Genomic DNA, 19,040 nt, shown 5'->3' with positions numbered 1-19,040 from the left:
CTCTTAGGGTTTTCTTCTCTCCGACGATAACAACGACTGTCATTCTTCTCCCTTCTCTCTTTATCATTGTCGACGATATCTCATAACAAAAGAAGAAGCACCAACACAGCAAATTGAAGAGAAAGACGTTGCCATCGCTTTTTGCATCACCTTCTGTTAGGATCATTCAACGCAATGATAGTTTTACTGTATTAGTTATGTCCTTGATCAAGATACACGCTGATACCCTCACTATGCTTCTGTCATTCTAAAAACATTCTCATACATAAAACATACGCAAAGGAAAGATAAAAAGATGTCATTTATAATAATAAAAAAATATGATACATGTTATACAAATGTACACTATAAAATTACAACCACCAAAATGATTTGCTCTAGAGCGCAAAAACATTTTCATCTCCAATTTTTGTTCTTGAATCTTTGCGTGATTCAATTGACAAATATGTATTCGCATGTTGATGGTATTTTGGTTGACTTGAATTTTTGTCTGTTTTGGTGCGGAGTTGAAACTTTATTTTTTTGGGTAAGTCGAAACTTGATTAACTTGTTTTCTTCTCTTCTTTTCCATTGATCATTGTGAAATTTTTGTGCAAATGTGTTCCCTTCAATTTCTATGCTAATGATTTTTGCCGGATTTGGTCGAGTCCTTTTGTCTATGTGATAACCTGTATTGATTTGTGCTAATAAAATTGTGAACAACAGTGAAAAAATTAGAGTTTAAATGCATGGAGAAAAAGAAGGAAATTATAAAGGAGAAAATATAATATTTTAAAGTTTAATCTTAAAGAAAATTATTAATTTTCTAAACTTAGGGGAAAAATAGATAGTGTTAACTAGTTTTATTAATTTTAACAATCTATGGGTGGTGTTTTGGTTTTCAATAATTAATAGATATTACTTTGAAAATACAATAAACATTGGATGAAAATAAGTAGTTCAACCTTTTGAAAATGGCATTAGGGGCAAAAAAAAAAAAAATTCTTGTAAGGGTCATAAGCAATTCAAAATGCAAATCATTATGAGGCAACTTAGTCTTTTCAAAACATTATGGGTGTCACATAATGCAAATTATTTCAAATACAAAGGTATTTTGGATATTTCATACTAATGAAAATCAGGCCAAAGGACTTATATAACAACTACAGTTTGGTCTAATCCCAAATTCCTATATTAAATTTTGAAAACTCAAATATCTATCCTTGTGTTAAAATCCTATTAGAGATTAAAGTAAAATTATTATTTAAAAAATATATAAGGAAATTAAAATTTCATCTCATACCCCCTCTTAGTTTTAAAAACTAACATTCTCTCACGTTAAGTTTTGAAAACTTGCATTTTAGGTTTAAGTCAAAACACAACACATTTTTTGGTAAAGACTAGTTCATGTTGCTTCTTTGTTATCGACTTATTTTCTTCAAAGCTCTTTGTCACTCTTGATGACAGACGACTAGGCGAAATCAACTAAATCTACTGAATCTTATTTGTCTTTGTCCTTCATTGTTTCAGTCGAAATCAATTGTTTTCATCGGGAAACTCTATTGTCATTTTGAGCAAAATCGATTGTTTAAGGTTTTGAGTTGTCAAAAAATGCTTCATCTTTGTCGATAGTCAACCTTCAATTTTGAGATCCTTCATTGACAACCCCTTTTATCATTTCACCTTCGTCGACAACCCCCTTCATCATTTCATCCTCAGTTGTCCACCCTTTGTTATCCATCCATCCTTCATCATCTCCAACAAAGAAAGAGCGGCACATTTTGGTCCAAAAGAGCATTAGAGAAAAAGGAAGGAAAATATAAACCCAATGGGGGAAAAAGTGAGTTTTCAAAATTTAAGATAGAAGAAATTGTTGGTTTTTAAAACTACTGAGAGAAAATGAGATGAATTTTTAATTTCTTCATATATTTTTTTAAATAACGGTTTTATACTTAATATAACAGAAGATTTTAATAAAATGGTGAATGTTTAAGTTTTTGAAATCTAGTAAGAGTAGGAAAATAGCCAAACCTTGGGTGGCTTTTGATTCTAAAATTATTAGCGCATATTGTATTAGCACTTTGAAACATATCTGCGTCAATAATTGACAAGTCGGTTAACTTGATAAACGCCCCAACCAAACCTAAGTCACTGAACTGAAATCGACAAAATTTAATTGAAATCCAACTCTTGAATATCCCTCCTTTACTCTGCCATCCTCTTCGGTCTCCGTCGTCGGCTATTTTCGATTTCTTCTGTCTACAGTTATCCTCTGTTCGTCTTCGCCAGTGCATCGACGAGGGTTGCGTCACCGGCATTCTTATCAGAGTCGACCGTCATAGGTACCGTACTCTCTCATTTCTGTTAAACTGTGGTATTATGTTTGTGAATATGCTTGATACCTTGTGATGGATGATGAGTTGAGTTGAATATGTTCAGATGGATTTGAATTTGGACAAGATTACTAGTGATTAGGTTATTGAAAAACGCGTGAGTTAATGACTGTGGCTGGCATTCTCTGTGCTCTTTGAAATATCTTACAAGTTTTTCCAATTTTATTTCTTTATGATTCCATTTATATTCTTGCAGATTAAGTTTCGTACCCTTGACTTATGAAACATCAGCATTCTGTTGTCGTCTGAAAATTTTGGCATTTGTTTCTGTTTTCTACAAATATATCAAATCAGATTTGGGTTTTAAAGTAAAAAAAAAACATGTGTTTAACCCTTTGTATTCTTTTCATGCCTTTGATAATTTGTGTTTCTCCATCAGTAGTTGTAGACAATAAGCCAAGCCACCACCCAAATTCACCACTTTACATATATAAGAATTTTCATAAACCTTCTCAAATTCCCATTCATTTTGCTGATATATCCCAAAAGCTAGAAACACAAAGGATGGTTTAGATGAGGCACCAAAGGTATGTATTGGTTTATCTATCGGTTACTTTTTCATCTTAAAAAGTTGAACATTTGAATCTTTATTTAATTTATGTTTTGATATGATATTTATATGAGTTCTGTGTTATAGAAATTATTCTTTTTGCTGCATTATGATACCATCACCATGTATAATTTTATTGGTTGAATTGAAAATGAAATCATTCTTTTGGCATATGAAATTAGGAAGTGTTGAATAATTAATTGTGGTGCTGTGTGCAAAATATTTATTAAATTGAATTTCATATTTTTGTTTGTACAACACACCCATTTTTTATGTTGCATTTTTTAATTAAAAAGTTGATATTTGTAAAGAATACCTCTAATGGTTACACGTTTTTTCCACTTTTTTGTGTCGTATAATTTTGAGAAAATGCATTTTTGCGTTTCTGCATTTCTATTTTCATGCCACTTAGGTAAATGGAAATGCAAATCCAAGAATTGATTACTAAGTTGATTTGTTATTTCGTACTTGGATTGAGATGTTTGACATTTTGAAAATAATTTATTGTTGTTTAGATTTGATAAATGGCTGGACTTAAAGAGAGTAGGAGAGATAGAGGAAGGGAAAGAAGTCGTCGAGAGGAAAGTGGAGAGGAAAGTGATGGTGACTGTAGGAGAGATAGGAAAAGGGAGAGAAGACATCGAGATGAGAGTGGCGAGGAAAGCGATGGTGAGCACAGGAGAGATAAGGAAAAAGAGAGAAGACGTCCAAAGGAGAGTGCAGAGGAAAGTGACGATGAGCGGAGAAGAGAAAGGGAAAAACGGAGAAGACTTCGGGATGAGAGTGGAGAGGGAAAGAAGCATCTTGAATATGCAAATCGGGACAGGCATAGGGAGAGAATACGAGATGAGAGTGGTAGAGATAGGGATAGGCGTAGAAGATCAGAGAGGGATGAGGATGATTGGAAGCAAAGAAAGAAAGACGAGGGTAGAGATGGCCAATCTGATAGAGATAAGGAAAAGGAGAAGGATAGGAAACGCGAAGACAATCAAAGGGAAGAGGGGGAGTTGGTTGAGGATTCCAAAAAATCCAATTTGCATGAGGAGAATGTGAATGCTAATGGTAATGCAAATTTGAGTTTAGGGAGAAGTGGAGGGGTTTATATCCCACCTTTTAAGTTGGCAAGGATGATGAAGGAGGTGGAAGATAAAAGCAGTGTTGAGTACCAGCGTTTGACATGGGATGCTCTTCGTAAGAGTATAAACGGGCTTGTTAACAAAGTTAATGCTACTAACATAAAGAATATCATTCCAGAATTGTTTGCAGAGAATCTGATTAGAGGAAGAGGTCTTTTTTGTCGGTCGTGTATGAAATCACAAATGGCATCTCCTGGTTTTACCGACGTGTTTGCAGCTTTGGCCGCTGTTGTTAACACCAAATTTCCGGAGGTGGGTTTGCTTTTGCTGAGAAGGATTGTTTTGCAGTTCCAGAGAGCTTATAAGCGGAATGACAAGGTGATCTGCTTTTTTGTATATTTTTTTGTTTTGATTTAATTAACAGTTAGGGATTGTGTTCTCATCTAGTTTTGCTATTGGTTTGATTCTATGTGCAGCCACAATTACTAGCAGCAGTCAAGTTTATAGCACATTTGGTAAATCAGCAAGTGGCTCATGAGATTATTGCTCTAGAGTTGCTCATGCTTCTGCTGACCAAACCAACAGATGACAGTGTGGAAGTAGCTGTTGGTTTTGTCACTGAGTGTGGATCAATACTTCAAGATCTTTCACCAAGAGGACTTCATGGTGAGTTAGTTGTTTGAGAAATATTGTTTGAAGGCACTTTTATCTCTTAATTTTCTAATTTTTGTGATTGCTTTTTTTTCCTGGTTTTGATATGCTTCCTTGTGATAATATTTAGATGATCAATTTCTAGTATACAAATAATTCTTTTATGGCTGAAATACTATATACTTCATATTTCTCTAGTTTAAATGTATTATCTGAAAAAGAAATTGAGCTGAAATAAGCCATATAAACTTGTTATCTGTACCCCCAAATAACAACCTTGAAAATGAAAACTATTTCCATTGAAGTTTATCCTTGACAATGTTTTATCATTGAGTTTGTGTTGCAATACACTATATAATCAAGTGACTACTTTTTCGAGTTTTGAGAAAACGAGATGAAATTTCCATGGATTTTGTGTACCTTTATTAGTGGAAATGCACCTCATGACATCCTTGATTTCTGGTTGTGTTAAAGTTTCCAGCAAGCCAAAGTTATTTGGGTGTGTGCTTGAATTTTTCAACTGTTAAACATCTGTTAATTTGGTCCACTGAATATGGGCATCAGGTAAAATATTGTGAACAACATCTTTGTTTATATTTGATATTCACACTTGTAGTTGTGATTTGTGCAGGTATTTTTGAGCGGTTTCGTGGAATTCTTCATGAAGGAGAGATAGACAAACGTGTCCAGTTCTTGATTGAAGGACTGTTTGCTATAAGGAAAGCCAAATTTCAGGTGTGTCTTTTTTCTTTTCTGCAGTTTCACTGCAAGATATTGAATATGCATAGTCTTAAATCCCATTGATCTTTTTTGAATTTATGAATTTTTAGGGTTACCCAGCTGTTCGTCCAGAGTTGGACCTTGTAGAGCAGGAAGATCAATTTACACACGAGATATCCCTTGACGATAAGGTGGATCCAGAGATTACACTTGGTATGTCTTAGGCTGTCAACTCTTTCTCTACTGCTTGATTGACTACTTTTGGTTATGTGTGATTGTAAATATATGTTTTTTATTGTTATTGTACAGATATTTTCAAACCAGATCCTCAGTTCCTGGAGAATGAAAAACGTTATGAAGAATTGAAGAAAACAATCCTAGGTGAGGAGTCTGATGATGAGGAAGGCTCTGATGCAGCTTCAGGTGATGAGGATGATGATGACGACGATGAGTCTGAAGAAGATGATGAAGAGCAGATGCAAATAAACGACGAAACTGAAACAAACCTAGTAAATCTTCGGAGGACAATTTATCTAACAATCATGTCTAGTGTAGATTTTGAAGAGGCTGGCCACAAACTTCTGAAAATCAAACTAGAGCCTGGTCAAGAGGTAAGCAACACAAACTCAGGCTGAATAACACACAGCACAATCAAATAGCATATTAGTGATATGGTTTTTATCATCTAATAAGTTGGAATCCAATGTGCCTATGTAACAATATGAAAAAGAGTTGAATCAATACTAGCAATGTTTAGTAGGGCTGGATTCAAGGTAAGCTTGTTTGAGCTCGAGAACCAACTCCACTCAAATGAGCCTAAAAAGAGCTTAACTCAAACGAGCCTAAAAAGAGTTTGGTTGAAGTGAACCTGAAACAAGCTCGGCTCAAGGGAACTTGAGCTCACCCTAAGAGTTAAATATTTCTGAGCCTCAAGTTGAGCCAGGCTTGAGGTTAGGTGAGCTCAAGTTCGACTCAACTCAAATCCAACCCTAATATTTAGTATTAGTATGTCAAGAAACTACTTGATGTTAATGTTAATGTTTATATTAGGTGAATGCATGATAAAGTTGGTAAGTTTTTAGCAAGAGCTTATCTGAATCATTATTTTAAAAGAAATTGGACATTAATTTATAATTTCTCAGAGCAGTAACCTGAAAATTCTGCGAATCACTCCACTGGTATTGGATCCAAGAACATTACAATATTGAGAATGACTGCTTGATTCTTGGTTGCATCTAGGCTCACTCAAATTAGAATTTTGTTAACCTTTTCAAAGGCTTGCAATGGTATAATTGAGCTTAGAAGTTGGTTGGAATCATACAAGTGGACCTAGGATGTTTTAAGGGATCACACGGTTGGTATGAATAGCCAATTGTGTTGTTGAGGTCTGTCAACACACTGGGAAGGCTGGTATAGAGACATCTGAAACGCTTCTCATTTGTCTCATGGCTACCCAACAGCCTACTTAAATTGATCACTAGTAAATATCTGCTTAGCTTTTGATGCTTTTAGGAATGATTCACTCCTTTCCATACCAACTCAATTTTGCTCTCTTTATATGACTTTGTGCAGATGGAGTTGTGTATAATGCTCTTGGAGTGTTGCAGTCAGGAGAGAACTTACCTTCGGTATTATGGTCTTTTGGGGCAGCGGTTTTGCATGATAAACAAAGTCCATCAAGAAAATTTTGAGAAATGCTTCGTCCAGCAATATTCGATGATTCATCGCCTTGAAACCAACAAGTTACGTAATGTTGCCAAGTTTTTTGCCCATTTACTTGGAACAGATGCTTTGCCTTGGCATGTTTTGGCCTATATTCGTTTAACTGAGGAGGACACGACTTCTTCTTCCCGAATCTTCATAAAGATTCTCTTCCAGGTAAGTGAAAGTTTGCTCAATTGTCTTTCTGTTCTGTCTGTTTCTTTGTTTGCTTTCCCTTTGTTTGAGGTACCCTTCTGTTCTCATCTGTTTATATTTTATCAGAAAGAATATTTAAAAGCTTAGAAGCTAAAACTTTTGGTTACATTACATCCTCCGGTTGATGATATCATGATAACTAAATACTTACAAATCGCTGATTGAAGAATAGCACTTAAGGGTTAGAAAATTTGATTGATGTATTTATAGCTAATTGAGATATTTGTGATCCAGTTCACATATACGAAAGCAAATGGTACCCTTTGTCCAATTCTATGTAAGAAGTTGATTTCCTCCAGTTCTAATTTCTGCATTTTAACCATTGTGAAAATATTCATTGCTTTAGAATTTTTGAAAAGTATTCAACCCTTGGTTAAAGTCTACGCAATTCCTTTCTGTCATGTTACTCTGCTTCTAATTTCTGTTCTATTATAATTACTCTGGCCTTGGCACAATCATCCATTTGATATATCAAACCGAATTTCAACAGTGTGATTATTGATTTTTTTACCACTTTTAATTTCACAATCTCAGAAGAAGCTCACCGTGGTACTGGTTTCTGGTGCAGGAATTGTCGGAGCATCTTGGCATTCGATTGCTGAATGAGAGGCTTACAGATCCCATAATGCAAGACTCATTTGAATCCATTTTCCCTAAGGACAATCCAAAGAACACGCGGTTTTCCATCAACTTCTTCACATCCATTGGGCTCGGTGGCATCACTGAAAACTTGCGTGAATACCTAAAGAACATGCCAAGGCTCATAATGCAACAACAAAAACCTGCTTCAGAATCAGAATCAGGATCGGCTGATGAATCTGGTAGTTCTAGTTCATCTGATTCAGAGACAGCTAGCTCAGACTCCGAATCATCAAGTTCTGAAGATGAACAGGACAGAAGACGCAGAAAGCGAACTAGAAGACACTAAAGCCAATTCGGTTCTTTCAAAAAAGTCTTGTAGTTTGTTGCATGTGATGAGCAGTTTTAAGTAATACTTGTTCTTTTTTATCTGTAAAATATTTTTCTTTTCTCAATATATACTGATTTATGCACATCGAAATATCAAGTTTTAGAACGGACTTTTGAGTGAATGACTTATAATTATTAGAATATTATTTAATTTATGATTATTTAATTATGATCATGCAAATAATTGATTATATAATAATTATTTTTTAATTGTATGATATCAATCGTGGAATTATGAATAATTATAATTTAATTGTGATTATTTAATAAATAATTTTAAAAGTTAATTATTTGTGTTAAAATATTCCATGTCTAATATTTTAACTTTTATTAGATTAGCATTGTAAAAAAATTTTAAATTAAATACTCCAATAATTCAGAAAATTAAGGCTTTACCAATAATTCAGAAAATTAAGGCTTTGTTGGTAGATTATTTTCAAAAGTTACTTTAAACATATTGCATTTAATTATTTAATTTAATAATTCAAATTTAATAAATTGTTCTGGTCAGAGTGTTGCTTAATGCAAATTTATAATCATGAGTTAAAAATATCTGGTGGGAAATATATATCGTATAAAATTTATATATAAAGATGATATTTTATTATATAATTAAATAATTTTAAATTAAAAATAAAATAATACATAATTATCCGATAAGATATCATTTATATATCAAAATAATATAACAAAAGTGTGTAAGGCATATCAGTGAAACTTTTGCTTCAAGTTGAAACCAGAGAAAGTGCAAATATATACATGCATTGAAAATTTGAAGAGGTGTATACAAATGGAAACCGTGAGCACCAAACTTCTAGTTCACCCCAGATGAGCCGCTTTCAGAATTCTCACTATCAAAGTCTTTCTTCCCTGCATCATTTGCTTGAGGTTCAAAACAATCAACTACCTCCCCATCCCTGAAAGAGACATCAGCTGTTTGGGAACTGGTGTGAACTCCATGCATTAGACTTAGTTCATATAACCGTCGTCCTTCCACCTTCTCTGCAACCTTCTGTCTGAACTCTACATCAGAACAATTCAACATATATCGCAGTTTAAAATTAACCTGATTCTCCACCATAAGCTTGTGCCTTGGAATTATTCGCTCTTCAAGAGAATAGCTGAAAAACCTGCAAATGTTTCACATTGTCAGTGCTCAAGACTGAAACTGAAAATACTTACATCCAAGAATCCTCATGATTGTAACTTGGAATAATGGAAAAGCTTCACCATTAAATTGATTTTATACAAACATGAAAAAATAGATATTAAACATTGTAAGAGGCTACATTTATGACAGCATAGTGTCCCATATTCCCATCACCTTGGAAACTCAATAAGATCCTGCAAAGGACGGACCATGGTTCTCCGTAAATAACGATACTTTGGCCGGAGCAGATCAATATTGTAACGTAACAGCATGGGAAAATCAGCAATCATCTCTCCCAGTTGCTGAAGTTTTATGCCAAGTGATAGATAATATTTCACATTGACATCAAGCTTATTCCCTATGCTGCATCCCAAGAGCTCTGGTCCCAGAGCTATACATTTACCAATATCTCTTTCACTGACTCCAGCTTTGGTCATCAAGAATATGACCTGTATCATATTATCATTTCAGCAAAAGTTACTACTGCTCACAAGATAATAACTGAATTACTTGGATCTCTTGATGCAAAATCATCTTGAAACAAAATACAAGAAAAAATCTGATTAAGCAAACTTTGTCAGCAGAGGAGTAGGCTGTATGAATGACACTTCTTGCAAAAGCTATTAGATATTAGTAAACATCTACTGGTTTAGTCCAGAAACACTTAAGTTGAAGATGTCATAAGAAAAGAATGCAAGATTATAGCTCTTTTCAGATCTTGATAAGAAATGAAATATGAATCTTTTTTGATATTAGGTTCCAGTTTTCAATAGTTTTAGCTATTAAAGTTTTCTCATTCTTTCCATAATCAAAAGAGAGAGTCAAATTTCAAGACCTCTTGCTGTGCACTAACAGTGTATCTGAGAAAATAAAAAAATAGGCCATCTCAAGAGAGGGCAAAAATACCAAAATTTTAATACTAATAAATTGAGGAATAAAGAGAACAAGAATGCAAAAGAACTAACCACAGGCCGAATTTTCTTGTAAAGGCTGTATGTTAGTAAAGGAGGAAACTTTACAAGCATATTGGCAATGCCATCATCTCGAACACCTATATCCTGGAAAAATTGCACCTTGAAAAACAAGATAAAAATGAGTGTCCGTATTGACCACATAAAGCAGGGCATTGGTAATATGAAGATGATAAATCTTAGAGGAGAAGGCAGAATGATGAAAACTTAGAATATGGAAAGAAACCACCTTGATAAAAACAGAAAAAAGAAATGCTTAAATATATCACAAGCATCAGAACATCAAGTACCTTTGGAACAATTGTTTCCTCCAAATCAACACAAAAAACCATTGGTTTGATCAGAAGCATTCTCTTCATACCATCTCGTGAAATTCCAAGGTAGTACAAGTACTTTACAAGAGGCTTCCATCTTTCTTCAATGCTACAACCCATCAACTGTGGCTTAAATGCTAGTAGTCTTCCAACATCTTCAGTACTAAGGCCAAACTCCTTTAGATAAGCAACCTATATGAACAAGGACATCAGACCTTAAAATCACAATACATTTGAAATATTACTTGTCTAATACATCTCATTAAGCATTTTCCATATCAAACAAGTTGAATAATAGAGATAAGCAAACCAACAGAATCAGATACCTTTTGATTCATCTCTTCTAGACTAAAAAAGCCAAGCGCCCTAGGATAATCAAAGACCATAGTGCCAAAATCATTTGCATTCATGCCCATATCCAAGTAAAAATGCACACGTGTTTTCACTTCTTCAATGTTGTAAGACAATAATTGCGGACACCAGCGCATGATGTACCCCATCCAATCCCTCCTGACTCCATTGCTCTCCAAATAGTCAACAATCTCACCTAATTCTTCAAGATCACGTTCCAAAGTGTTCCCTCCTGATTTCAAGAGTACAACCCCAAGAAATTCACCCTTCACATGAATTGACTTCAGCCACTCAGCAAGCCTTCTTATGCACTCAATATTCCCTCTTGACATGCATATAAGCTTCGCAATTTTCGGATATGTCAACCCATTATGTTTCAACCACCTATATAGAACTCAGCTACAAAAAATCATCTTGGAAAACAATCCAAAATTGAAAAAACTTACTACAAAAAGACTTTATCTTACAAGCTATGATATACAAGTAAACAATTTCACACAACTAGACAAACTTGAAAGAAGGGTTTCATAAAGGAAAATGAAAACAATATTATCAGACCCACAAACCCATCATATAAAGAGCCAATACAACCATTAATGAACTCGTACCTTATAAGTGGCACAACATGAGAGTCTTCTATAACAGTTTTAGCACGAACATTAAACGTGGACTCTGCAAACGCAGGTAACTTCTTCAAAGCCGCAGCCTTTATCATCACATGATCAATAAAATCAGTTAACCTCTCAGTCACATTAGTAGAATACGTAATTCCGAATTTACCCTTCCTCATTGCCCGCTTGAATATTTCAGCGGTAACTTTTCTCCTTATCTCCAACGCCTTCATTATCATGTCCTCATCAACTTCATCTTTATCATCGAATTCGTTTTCTACGGCTTTATTCGATTTAAAGAGGGTTTGAAGGGGTTTTAATAATGAGTCTGACGCGTCGTATATAGAGCCCGGAAATTGCGGGGGTCGTTTGGCGACGAGAGACAATTCGAGTAGTTTAATTCTCTCTTCAGGTGGGATAGTGTCATGCTGATTCTGTTGTTGAAGGGTAGAGTTTTGGTGGGCGGAGAGATGGCGGATGAGCAGAGAGGTGGACTTGTAGTTGTGTTTGCGGAGGAGGGCGGGGTCTGATGTGTTAATATGGTCGTCGAGAGAAGCGGAGATGGCTCTTGTCGTGCGGCGGAGGGAGAGGAGTGGGGACTGGTGGTGGTTGGGACATGACACCGAAAGCATGACTTCTGAATAGTGCAAAATTGGATAGAGGCAGTGGTGACTGGCCGGTAGAAAGACTGGTGAGGTTTCCATCTTTTATTAAATTATAAATAAAATTTAATAGTTCAGAAATTTACCAAGAAGGTCCCATGGTCTAGTGGTCAGGACATTGGACTCTGAATCCAGTAACCCGAGTTCAAATCTCGGTGGGACCTCTTTTATATGTAGAGATTTGCAAAGCAGAGCATTGTTTCGAAAAGAAACAAGAAAATCCTTGAAAGGTGAAATTGTGTATAATCTTTCACGTCTGTTTTATTTCTCATTTCTATCTTTCGAATTGAGATTAGAATCTCATTTGAATGAAGAAATCCTGAAAAATTACAATTTACATTGCACAACACAACCCACAAACCACCATCACCTTTCTCTCTACAAAAATTATTGGTTTCCTCTGAGATAATTTTAGTGAAGTCCCCCTTCATTTAACTTCTATGCCCCTGTTATAATTACAAAAATGGTGTGAAATTTTCAATTATCTCCAGGACCAAGAAGAGCTTGCAAGAGTAGCAATACCGCCAAGCAGGCACTCAAATGGGAAGCCTGCCAAATATTTATTAGCAAAGAATCAACAACAATCAACTATCTTTTACTAGTCCTGGTTTTGTCTCTCTATTTCCTGGACATCAAATGGTTCTGGGAATATATCTTTAGAATGCTGTCTACGTGAGGATGAATTATCACCTCGGCTATTTGGTCCACTGCCCTGAGAATGAGAACCTGTGGTTCCTGATCGTTTAACACTACTAGTTCCTTCTACTTTAGCAGCTGACACTGCTGGAATGGCCACCACATCGGATGAACTGTGACGCCAACTACCAAAAAGTGTAGCATTCCAAGACCCTCTAGAAGAGGTAGCTCTTAGCCTTGCTGAGCCAGAGTTCTCTTCCCTTACGACCTTTAAAGGGTTTTCCAAAGCCTTGAGGATGTATCTCATGAGAGGCCGCCTTGAAGGCTTGGGATTAAGGCAAGACCGGGCAACAATAGCCATGGCCCATACTTCCTCTAAAAGATCCTCGTCAACAATCAGAGATGGATCTACAATCTTGGTTACAAGTTCCTTGTCGTATATACTGATGTATGGAAGTGTCTGTTCCATTAATTCCTTCATTTCGGTATCACTGCATGCACTAATGCCCAGCTTGCCGGTTACCAGTTCAAGTAATACCTTCCCGAAGCAGTATACATCATAGGCACATGTTGCTGTCAGCAAACCTGCGATTTTCCAAATGAAGAAAAAATATTCAGAAACAAACATCGGCATCAAATAAACTTTTAATTTATTATTTAAATTAAGGCTGACATTGCAAGACCGACAATTTTAATCTTCCAAGCATTTGTTTGATAAAAGACTTCAACAGACCAAAATAGTAAAAAATTTCATTCAAGTGGAGAGGAAAATGATTATCAATTATGAATAGAGACATTTTACATTTCTAACAGAAAAAATGCTTAATTTTGGGTAGAGAACAAAATCTTCAAGAGGAATCATGTTTATCTCCTAGTATGTTTTTAGGTTTTATTCTATCTAAATTTCAGGCTTGAATTTAGCGTCACCAAGTTTGATAATAAAGAATCAGCTATTTTACAACTGAAAATTTGACATACCTGAAGTAGCTTGTTCAGATGACCTGCACATTGGAAGGAGAAAAGTATTATTATACTCATCAACAAATTCGGCAGGCATTACTTAAAGCAACCAAACAATTATGGAAAAAAACTCAGAGGTAATTTTATAAATACCAAAATCACCATTACCCTTGTGCAAGTTTTGTCAGAGGTTATAACTCACTGATCATTCCATACTTGGTCTACTGTTTTACAACAAATAAAATGAAAAAGAGGCAGCCTAATCTCATTACATTTTGTGAAGTCAACTGTCTGTTTTATTTGGTCAATCTAATCTCTTCATACAGGCAATCTACGCATGGGCGTTCAAACATAGCAAGACATGGTAGCAAGCAAAAAATATTTAACTGAACAAAAAGGAGATTAGGCATATATTCAAGCAATAAAAACTATTGTAGTTATTAGCTAGTTCAACTGGTTGTGTATTTTAGGTTATGCAAAATGTTAAGGGCTTGAATCTTGTTCACATCAGGGTGGAGAAGGGTCTCAGTACAAATTTTTTTTGAATAAATTGGAATTTTGAAAGAAAAATAAATCAACAAAAGCAATACAATTCAAAGTTGATTCTTCATCAATCACAGCATGAAAACATCTGAATAGAAACAACTTCTACCAAATGACTTACTGTGGTAACCGCAGCAACCTGGTAATTTTACTTTGATGAGAATCACCTTCTTGAGCACAGACCTCGCTTAGGCTCCCAAGCCGTACTTCAAATTTATCATCCAGAAGAATACTACTTGCTTGAACATCTCTTCAAGGATAGGGAAAAAACGAATGTCATTACTTGCATAAGTTTTTCTTATATAACTAGACCACTACTGTGAAATCCCCTTCCTTCAACCCTCTGTCTCTTAAAGTTGCCAAGGAATTGGCTTTTCTACATACCTATAACTAGAATACTCAAATTTTTATTTTAATTTAGGATGGGAAGTCTTCAACAAAACGAAAGCATAGAATTGTAACACTACTCTCAAAAAAGAAGTACCTTCCTAGATAGATGCAGCCATAACAAACTACTGGAAGTAAAGTAAATAACTAGTGACCTATATATCAGTGTAACATGAAAATATAATGTCATGAATTAGATTAGAAGTTTACAATTTAATGACTGCTTTGTGCAAGGTTTAATGGCTAGAGCCTCATCTTATAATTTCTATAATAGAATAGAATGGTGTAGAGACAACATCAGCCCAAAGTTACCTAACATACCACCGTAAATTTCAGGAAATTGATCATAAAGTAACAAAGGATAAAACCTAGAATGAATCAAGAAAACAGAAGATATTCCAGAAAGTACCTGTGCACAAGGGGTGGAGTGCATTCATGATGAAGATAAGATAAAACCTCTGCCGCTCCTAATGCGATTTTCAATCTAGTTATCCAATCCAATGACTGTAAATCATCTTCCATATTGGTTTTTCTATACAAGGAACTTGACAAATCCCCATTTGGCATATATTTATAAACAAGGAACTTCAAATTTTCATTCTCTAAGCAATGTCCCAGGAGAGGAACCAGTCTTGAATGTCCAACCTTACTAAAGAAATCCAATTCCAACAGGTATGATTCCTTTTTAATAAACTGCAAATCAATTCTTTTGATTACCACAGAGATACCACCTTCCAAGATACCACGGAAGAGATCTCCTGAGTGACCCTTTTTTATGAGATTTGCATCACTAAAGTCACCAGTTGCTATAAGTAGCTGCTGATAAGTAAATGAGTCTCCAAGGTTAGAAAAGTTAATTGACACTCCAGGAGGAGGTGGAGTGGACCCTGCAGGAACTGGCCCCACACCGACCCCTGTTTCATTTGTAGTGCCCCTCTTACGGGTACAAAGGACAAGCAGAGCCAGCAACACCAAAAGCAAAATTAGCCCAGCTCCTCCCAAAACCGATGCCAATATAATTGTCCTTTTGTTGTTCTTCCCAGAGGTTTCAGATGCACGAGGTTGTGTGGAATTTGGGAGGCCAAAGTTATCAAAATTCAGGCCCCTTGCAGCATAAAATGAAGAGCAATCCACCAAAGTCCTCTGGTCTGGCAAATCTTGGAGACAGTTGCCATCAAGAGATGAATTACCAGGCACATACTTAGGAACCTTGCCTTCAAAATAATTCCCTGAGAGATCAATGAAACTGAACCTTCTTAGAGATGGTGTCAGATTTCCATAAAACAAGTTCAGAGAAATATTGAGTTCTGCAGCAGTGACATTTGCATTTGAGCTAGAATTGGGCAGCAAACCAGTAAAATTATTGACAGAGATGTCAAGAAAACTCAACTGGGGCATTGTCCACAAGACATCAGGAAGATGACCAGTAAAACTATTGTGTTTCAAAATGATAATCTGCAACTGACTAGGAGATGGAAATAAATTAACAGGTAAATTCCCGTTTAGAAAATTGTTTCCAATCAAAATCTTCTGCAAATTCCTTAACCCTCTTAAATCAGGAGGCACTGACCCAGACAAAGAATTACCGCTAAGATCAAGCTCAACCAAGCTATCAAGATCTCCAAGCTCAGATGGAATTGTAGAAGCAAAACTATTGTTCGAGACATTCAAATACTGAAGCTTTGAAAGTGTCCCAATGCCCGGAGGAATTGGCCCGCTTAAGTAATTTGAAGAAATGTCAAGTCTTGATAGATTCTTCAGTGACACAAATGATGAAGGAATGGGTCCAATGAGCAAATTCTTTGAAAGATCAAGAACAGAGAGGAGTGGCAGTAAACCCAAACTCGAAGGAATTGTCCCAGAAAGGCCATTATCAGACAAATACAGACTAGTTAAGTTAGTCAAATTTCCAAGACTTGAAGGAATAACACCATTTATAGAACATGAACGGAGATCCAACACTTGCAAAGTCAACATTTGCCGCCCTAACCAATCTGGGATTGAGCCTGGAAGAAGGAATCTTGAGGCATTGAAAGAGGCCAAATGTGTCAAGTTCACAAGAGAATCAATAGCAAATTGAGGGTTTAGTTTCCCAAGTCTTGTTCTTCTAAACCCAGAAATGTTAATTCCAACAACACTACCATTTGCACAGCTTATACCATTCCACACTAAGCAAGGGTCAGATTTTCTCGGCCAATCTGCACTTCTTAGCCCTAGTGAGGATCTGAGTTCAAGTAGAGCAGCTCGCTCATGCGGTGAACTCAAGGTTTCAAGTTGCTCAAATGTAGACTCAAACAATAACAGCAATAAAAAAATAACAGCCAGTGCCCTTCGTTGATCCACCATGGCTCACAAAACAAACGTCCTCATATTCTTTCTCTCATACTTGAGTGCAATCTTTCAAGTGTATTTGACTGTAAATGATAATGAAATCTAACAAAATAAAAAACACCCAAATGACAGAACACATTTTTTTTTACATACAATTAAAGACTCCCAGTTCCTTTCTCTTAAAAACAGAACGAAAAACTCTTACCTGAATCACAAGCCTTTTTTTTTCTTCCGTCATTTATATATCTCTAAGTTTCTTCTTCTTCCTCAACCAAAAAAAGGCTTGTTGCTGACCAATCCATGCGCTATCTGTTCTCTTCTTTTCTCTGTTTCTCTCTACCTACTCTGTCTCTCTCTCTCAATCCTCCAGTTTCTTGTTCTTCAGTTGAGAAAGAGAGAGAAACTGGAAACAAAAAAATGTACAGTGATCTAAAATTAAAATAATAATTTTAAAGATATAAATAAAAAAAAGGTGGTCAAGACTCAAGAACAAAGAACAACTCTGAAGTGGACAATCACTCTCTCCTCTCTTAAGACTTTTAACACAAACTTCCATTCTAATTCTAAAATGAAGGCTTCATTTTTAAGCGCTGACAATTCTCTGGTAAAAAAAAAAAAAATTAACTGCAAAAGTGGGGTTCAGTTGTTAATGAGAACCAGAAGCAGTGGCTCTGTTATTGGTCTGACACAAAAGCGAGGGTGGTTCGGCGCCTGCCGATTTGGGTTTGACTCCGGTAAACCCGCTCAAGCCAGCTAAGCTTCTATTACACAAACTACTTAAACTTAACTAGCCACTTTAATTATTCATAAGGCTCACTCTATCTCTCTATTACAAAACACATGTATTTGATTTTTGTTTTCTGGGTATTCAAGATTCAAAATGCTTCTGTTTTTTCAGTTTCTGATTTCAATTTGTTTTTGTTTCTTCTGTTTTAAAAAACAATCACAAAATCCTGGAATTAATCTCAGTGAAGTTGTTTATTTATCAAATGTTCTACAGTAATAGGTGGATGGAAAGCAATTGAAATCTGTATCATTAACAGCAGCAGCGGGTACCCTTTTTTTTTTTTTTAACTTCGGTTAAAAAGATCACGGCAGATATATTATATATCAAAAATTTAATTTTATATATTATATATTAAATATTATATCATATCATATCATATTATATAATGTTTAAAAAATAAAATATTAATAAAATAATAAAAAATATAATTAATATGACATCGTTTTAAAAAAGTATTATAAATATGTTTAAAAATTTTTTAAAAATTTCACATATATTTTTATTCTATTATCTTTTTTAAATTGTATTACTTCATATCAATATTATATAATATATTTGTATAATATATTAATTATATCATATTAATTATGATATATTTTATCGTATCTTACTATAACATGCCTTAACTATGAATATGACATTTTTTTTTTATGGTCAATGTGAGACTGTTGGTGCATAATTCATAATTGGTTGAGGCAGCAGCCAGTAGGTCAACAATTATATTTATGGTTTATCATTAATTGGTGATTTTTGTCTTGTAATTTTCTCATAGCTTTTTAGTATATTTATTTAACATTTAAAACAAAATAAAATTATTAATTTATAAAATTAATTGGTGTTCATTATTTAATGACAAATAAGGAATTTTTATTTATAATAATTTCAAAATATTAAATTTTGATTGAATCATAAAGAAAATTTTGAAAAAAATGCTGACTTATTTCTTAATCTAAAATTTAGCCCATTTGACTAATAGCATTCGTTATCCAAAATTAATTAAGATAAAATAAAACTAAATTGTGAGCATTAACACATCGTGAAGTGATTTAGTGATATTTTACTGTTAATAATTCTATTTAATA

At 34.8% G+C, this 19,040-nt stretch overlaps 3 protein-coding genes and 1 non-coding gene across 5 annotated transcripts; 2 read left to right on the top strand and 2 right to left on the bottom strand.

Moving 5' to 3' along the window:
• Window positions 1-2,085: 2,085 nt before the first annotated feature.
• Window positions 2,086-8,338, top strand: LOC123212715 (pre-mRNA-splicing factor CWC22 homolog). The gene is made up of 8 exons (XM_044631857.1): window positions 2,086-2,321; window positions 3,438-4,376; window positions 4,475-4,664; window positions 5,281-5,384; window positions 5,480-5,582; window positions 5,679-5,980; window positions 6,942-7,247; window positions 7,855-8,338. Exons 2-8 carry the CDS (start codon window positions 3,447-3,449, stop codon window positions 8,212-8,214), a joined length of 2,295 nt encoding a protein of 764 aa, XP_044487792.1. The 5' UTR covers window positions 2,086-2,321; window positions 3,438-3,446; the 3' UTR covers window positions 8,215-8,338.
• A 571-nt stretch (window positions 8,339-8,909) lies between these two features.
• LOC123212714 (transcription termination factor MTERF2, chloroplastic) lies at window positions 8,910-12,327 on the bottom strand. Its single transcript, XM_044631856.1, has 6 exons — window positions 11,650-12,327; window positions 11,017-11,425; window positions 10,667-10,882; window positions 10,371-10,478; window positions 9,580-9,854; window positions 8,910-9,385 (listed from the first exon to the last, which is right to left on the bottom strand). Exons 1-6 carry the CDS (start codon window positions 12,282-12,284, stop codon window positions 9,070-9,072), a joined length of 1,959 nt encoding a protein of 652 aa, XP_044487791.1. The 5' UTR covers window positions 12,285-12,327; the 3' UTR covers window positions 8,910-9,069.
• A 79-nt stretch (window positions 12,328-12,406) lies between these two features.
• On the top strand, window positions 12,407-12,478 carry TRNAQ-CUG. Its single transcript has one exon. It is a non-coding gene; the product is annotated as a tRNA-Gln (tRNA).
• A 355-nt stretch (window positions 12,479-12,833) lies between these two features.
• Window positions 12,834-18,120, bottom strand: LOC123212713 (probable LRR receptor-like serine/threonine-protein kinase At2g16250). Of its 2 annotated transcripts, XM_044631854.1 has the most exons (4): window positions 15,250-18,109; window positions 14,575-14,703; window positions 13,929-13,951; window positions 12,834-13,535 (listed from the first exon to the last, which is right to left on the bottom strand). In XM_044631854.1, exons 1-4 carry the CDS (start codon window positions 17,184-17,186, stop codon window positions 12,913-12,915), a joined length of 2,712 nt encoding a protein of 903 aa, XP_044487789.1. In that variant the 5' UTR covers window positions 17,187-18,109; the 3' UTR covers window positions 12,834-12,912. The 2 variants fall into 2 exon arrangements, with proteins under 2 accessions (XP_044487789.1, XP_044487790.1); XM_044631855.1 differs by lacking the exons at window positions 12,834-13,535; window positions 13,929-13,951; window positions 14,575-14,703 and adding an exon at window positions 14,711-14,843 and having other exon boundaries at window positions 15,250-18,120.
• Window positions 18,121-19,040: the final 920 nt, after the last annotated feature.

The sequence above is a fragment of the Mangifera indica genome, chromosome 4, assembly GCF_011075055.1.
Source record: "Mangifera indica cultivar Alphonso chromosome 4, CATAS_Mindica_2.1, whole genome shotgun sequence".
Classification (NCBI taxonomy): domain Eukaryota; kingdom Viridiplantae; phylum Streptophyta; class Magnoliopsida; order Sapindales; family Anacardiaceae; genus Mangifera; species Mangifera indica.
Note: the sequence above shows the minus strand (reverse complement) of the source record. Positions and strands in the feature narration are given on the sequence as shown.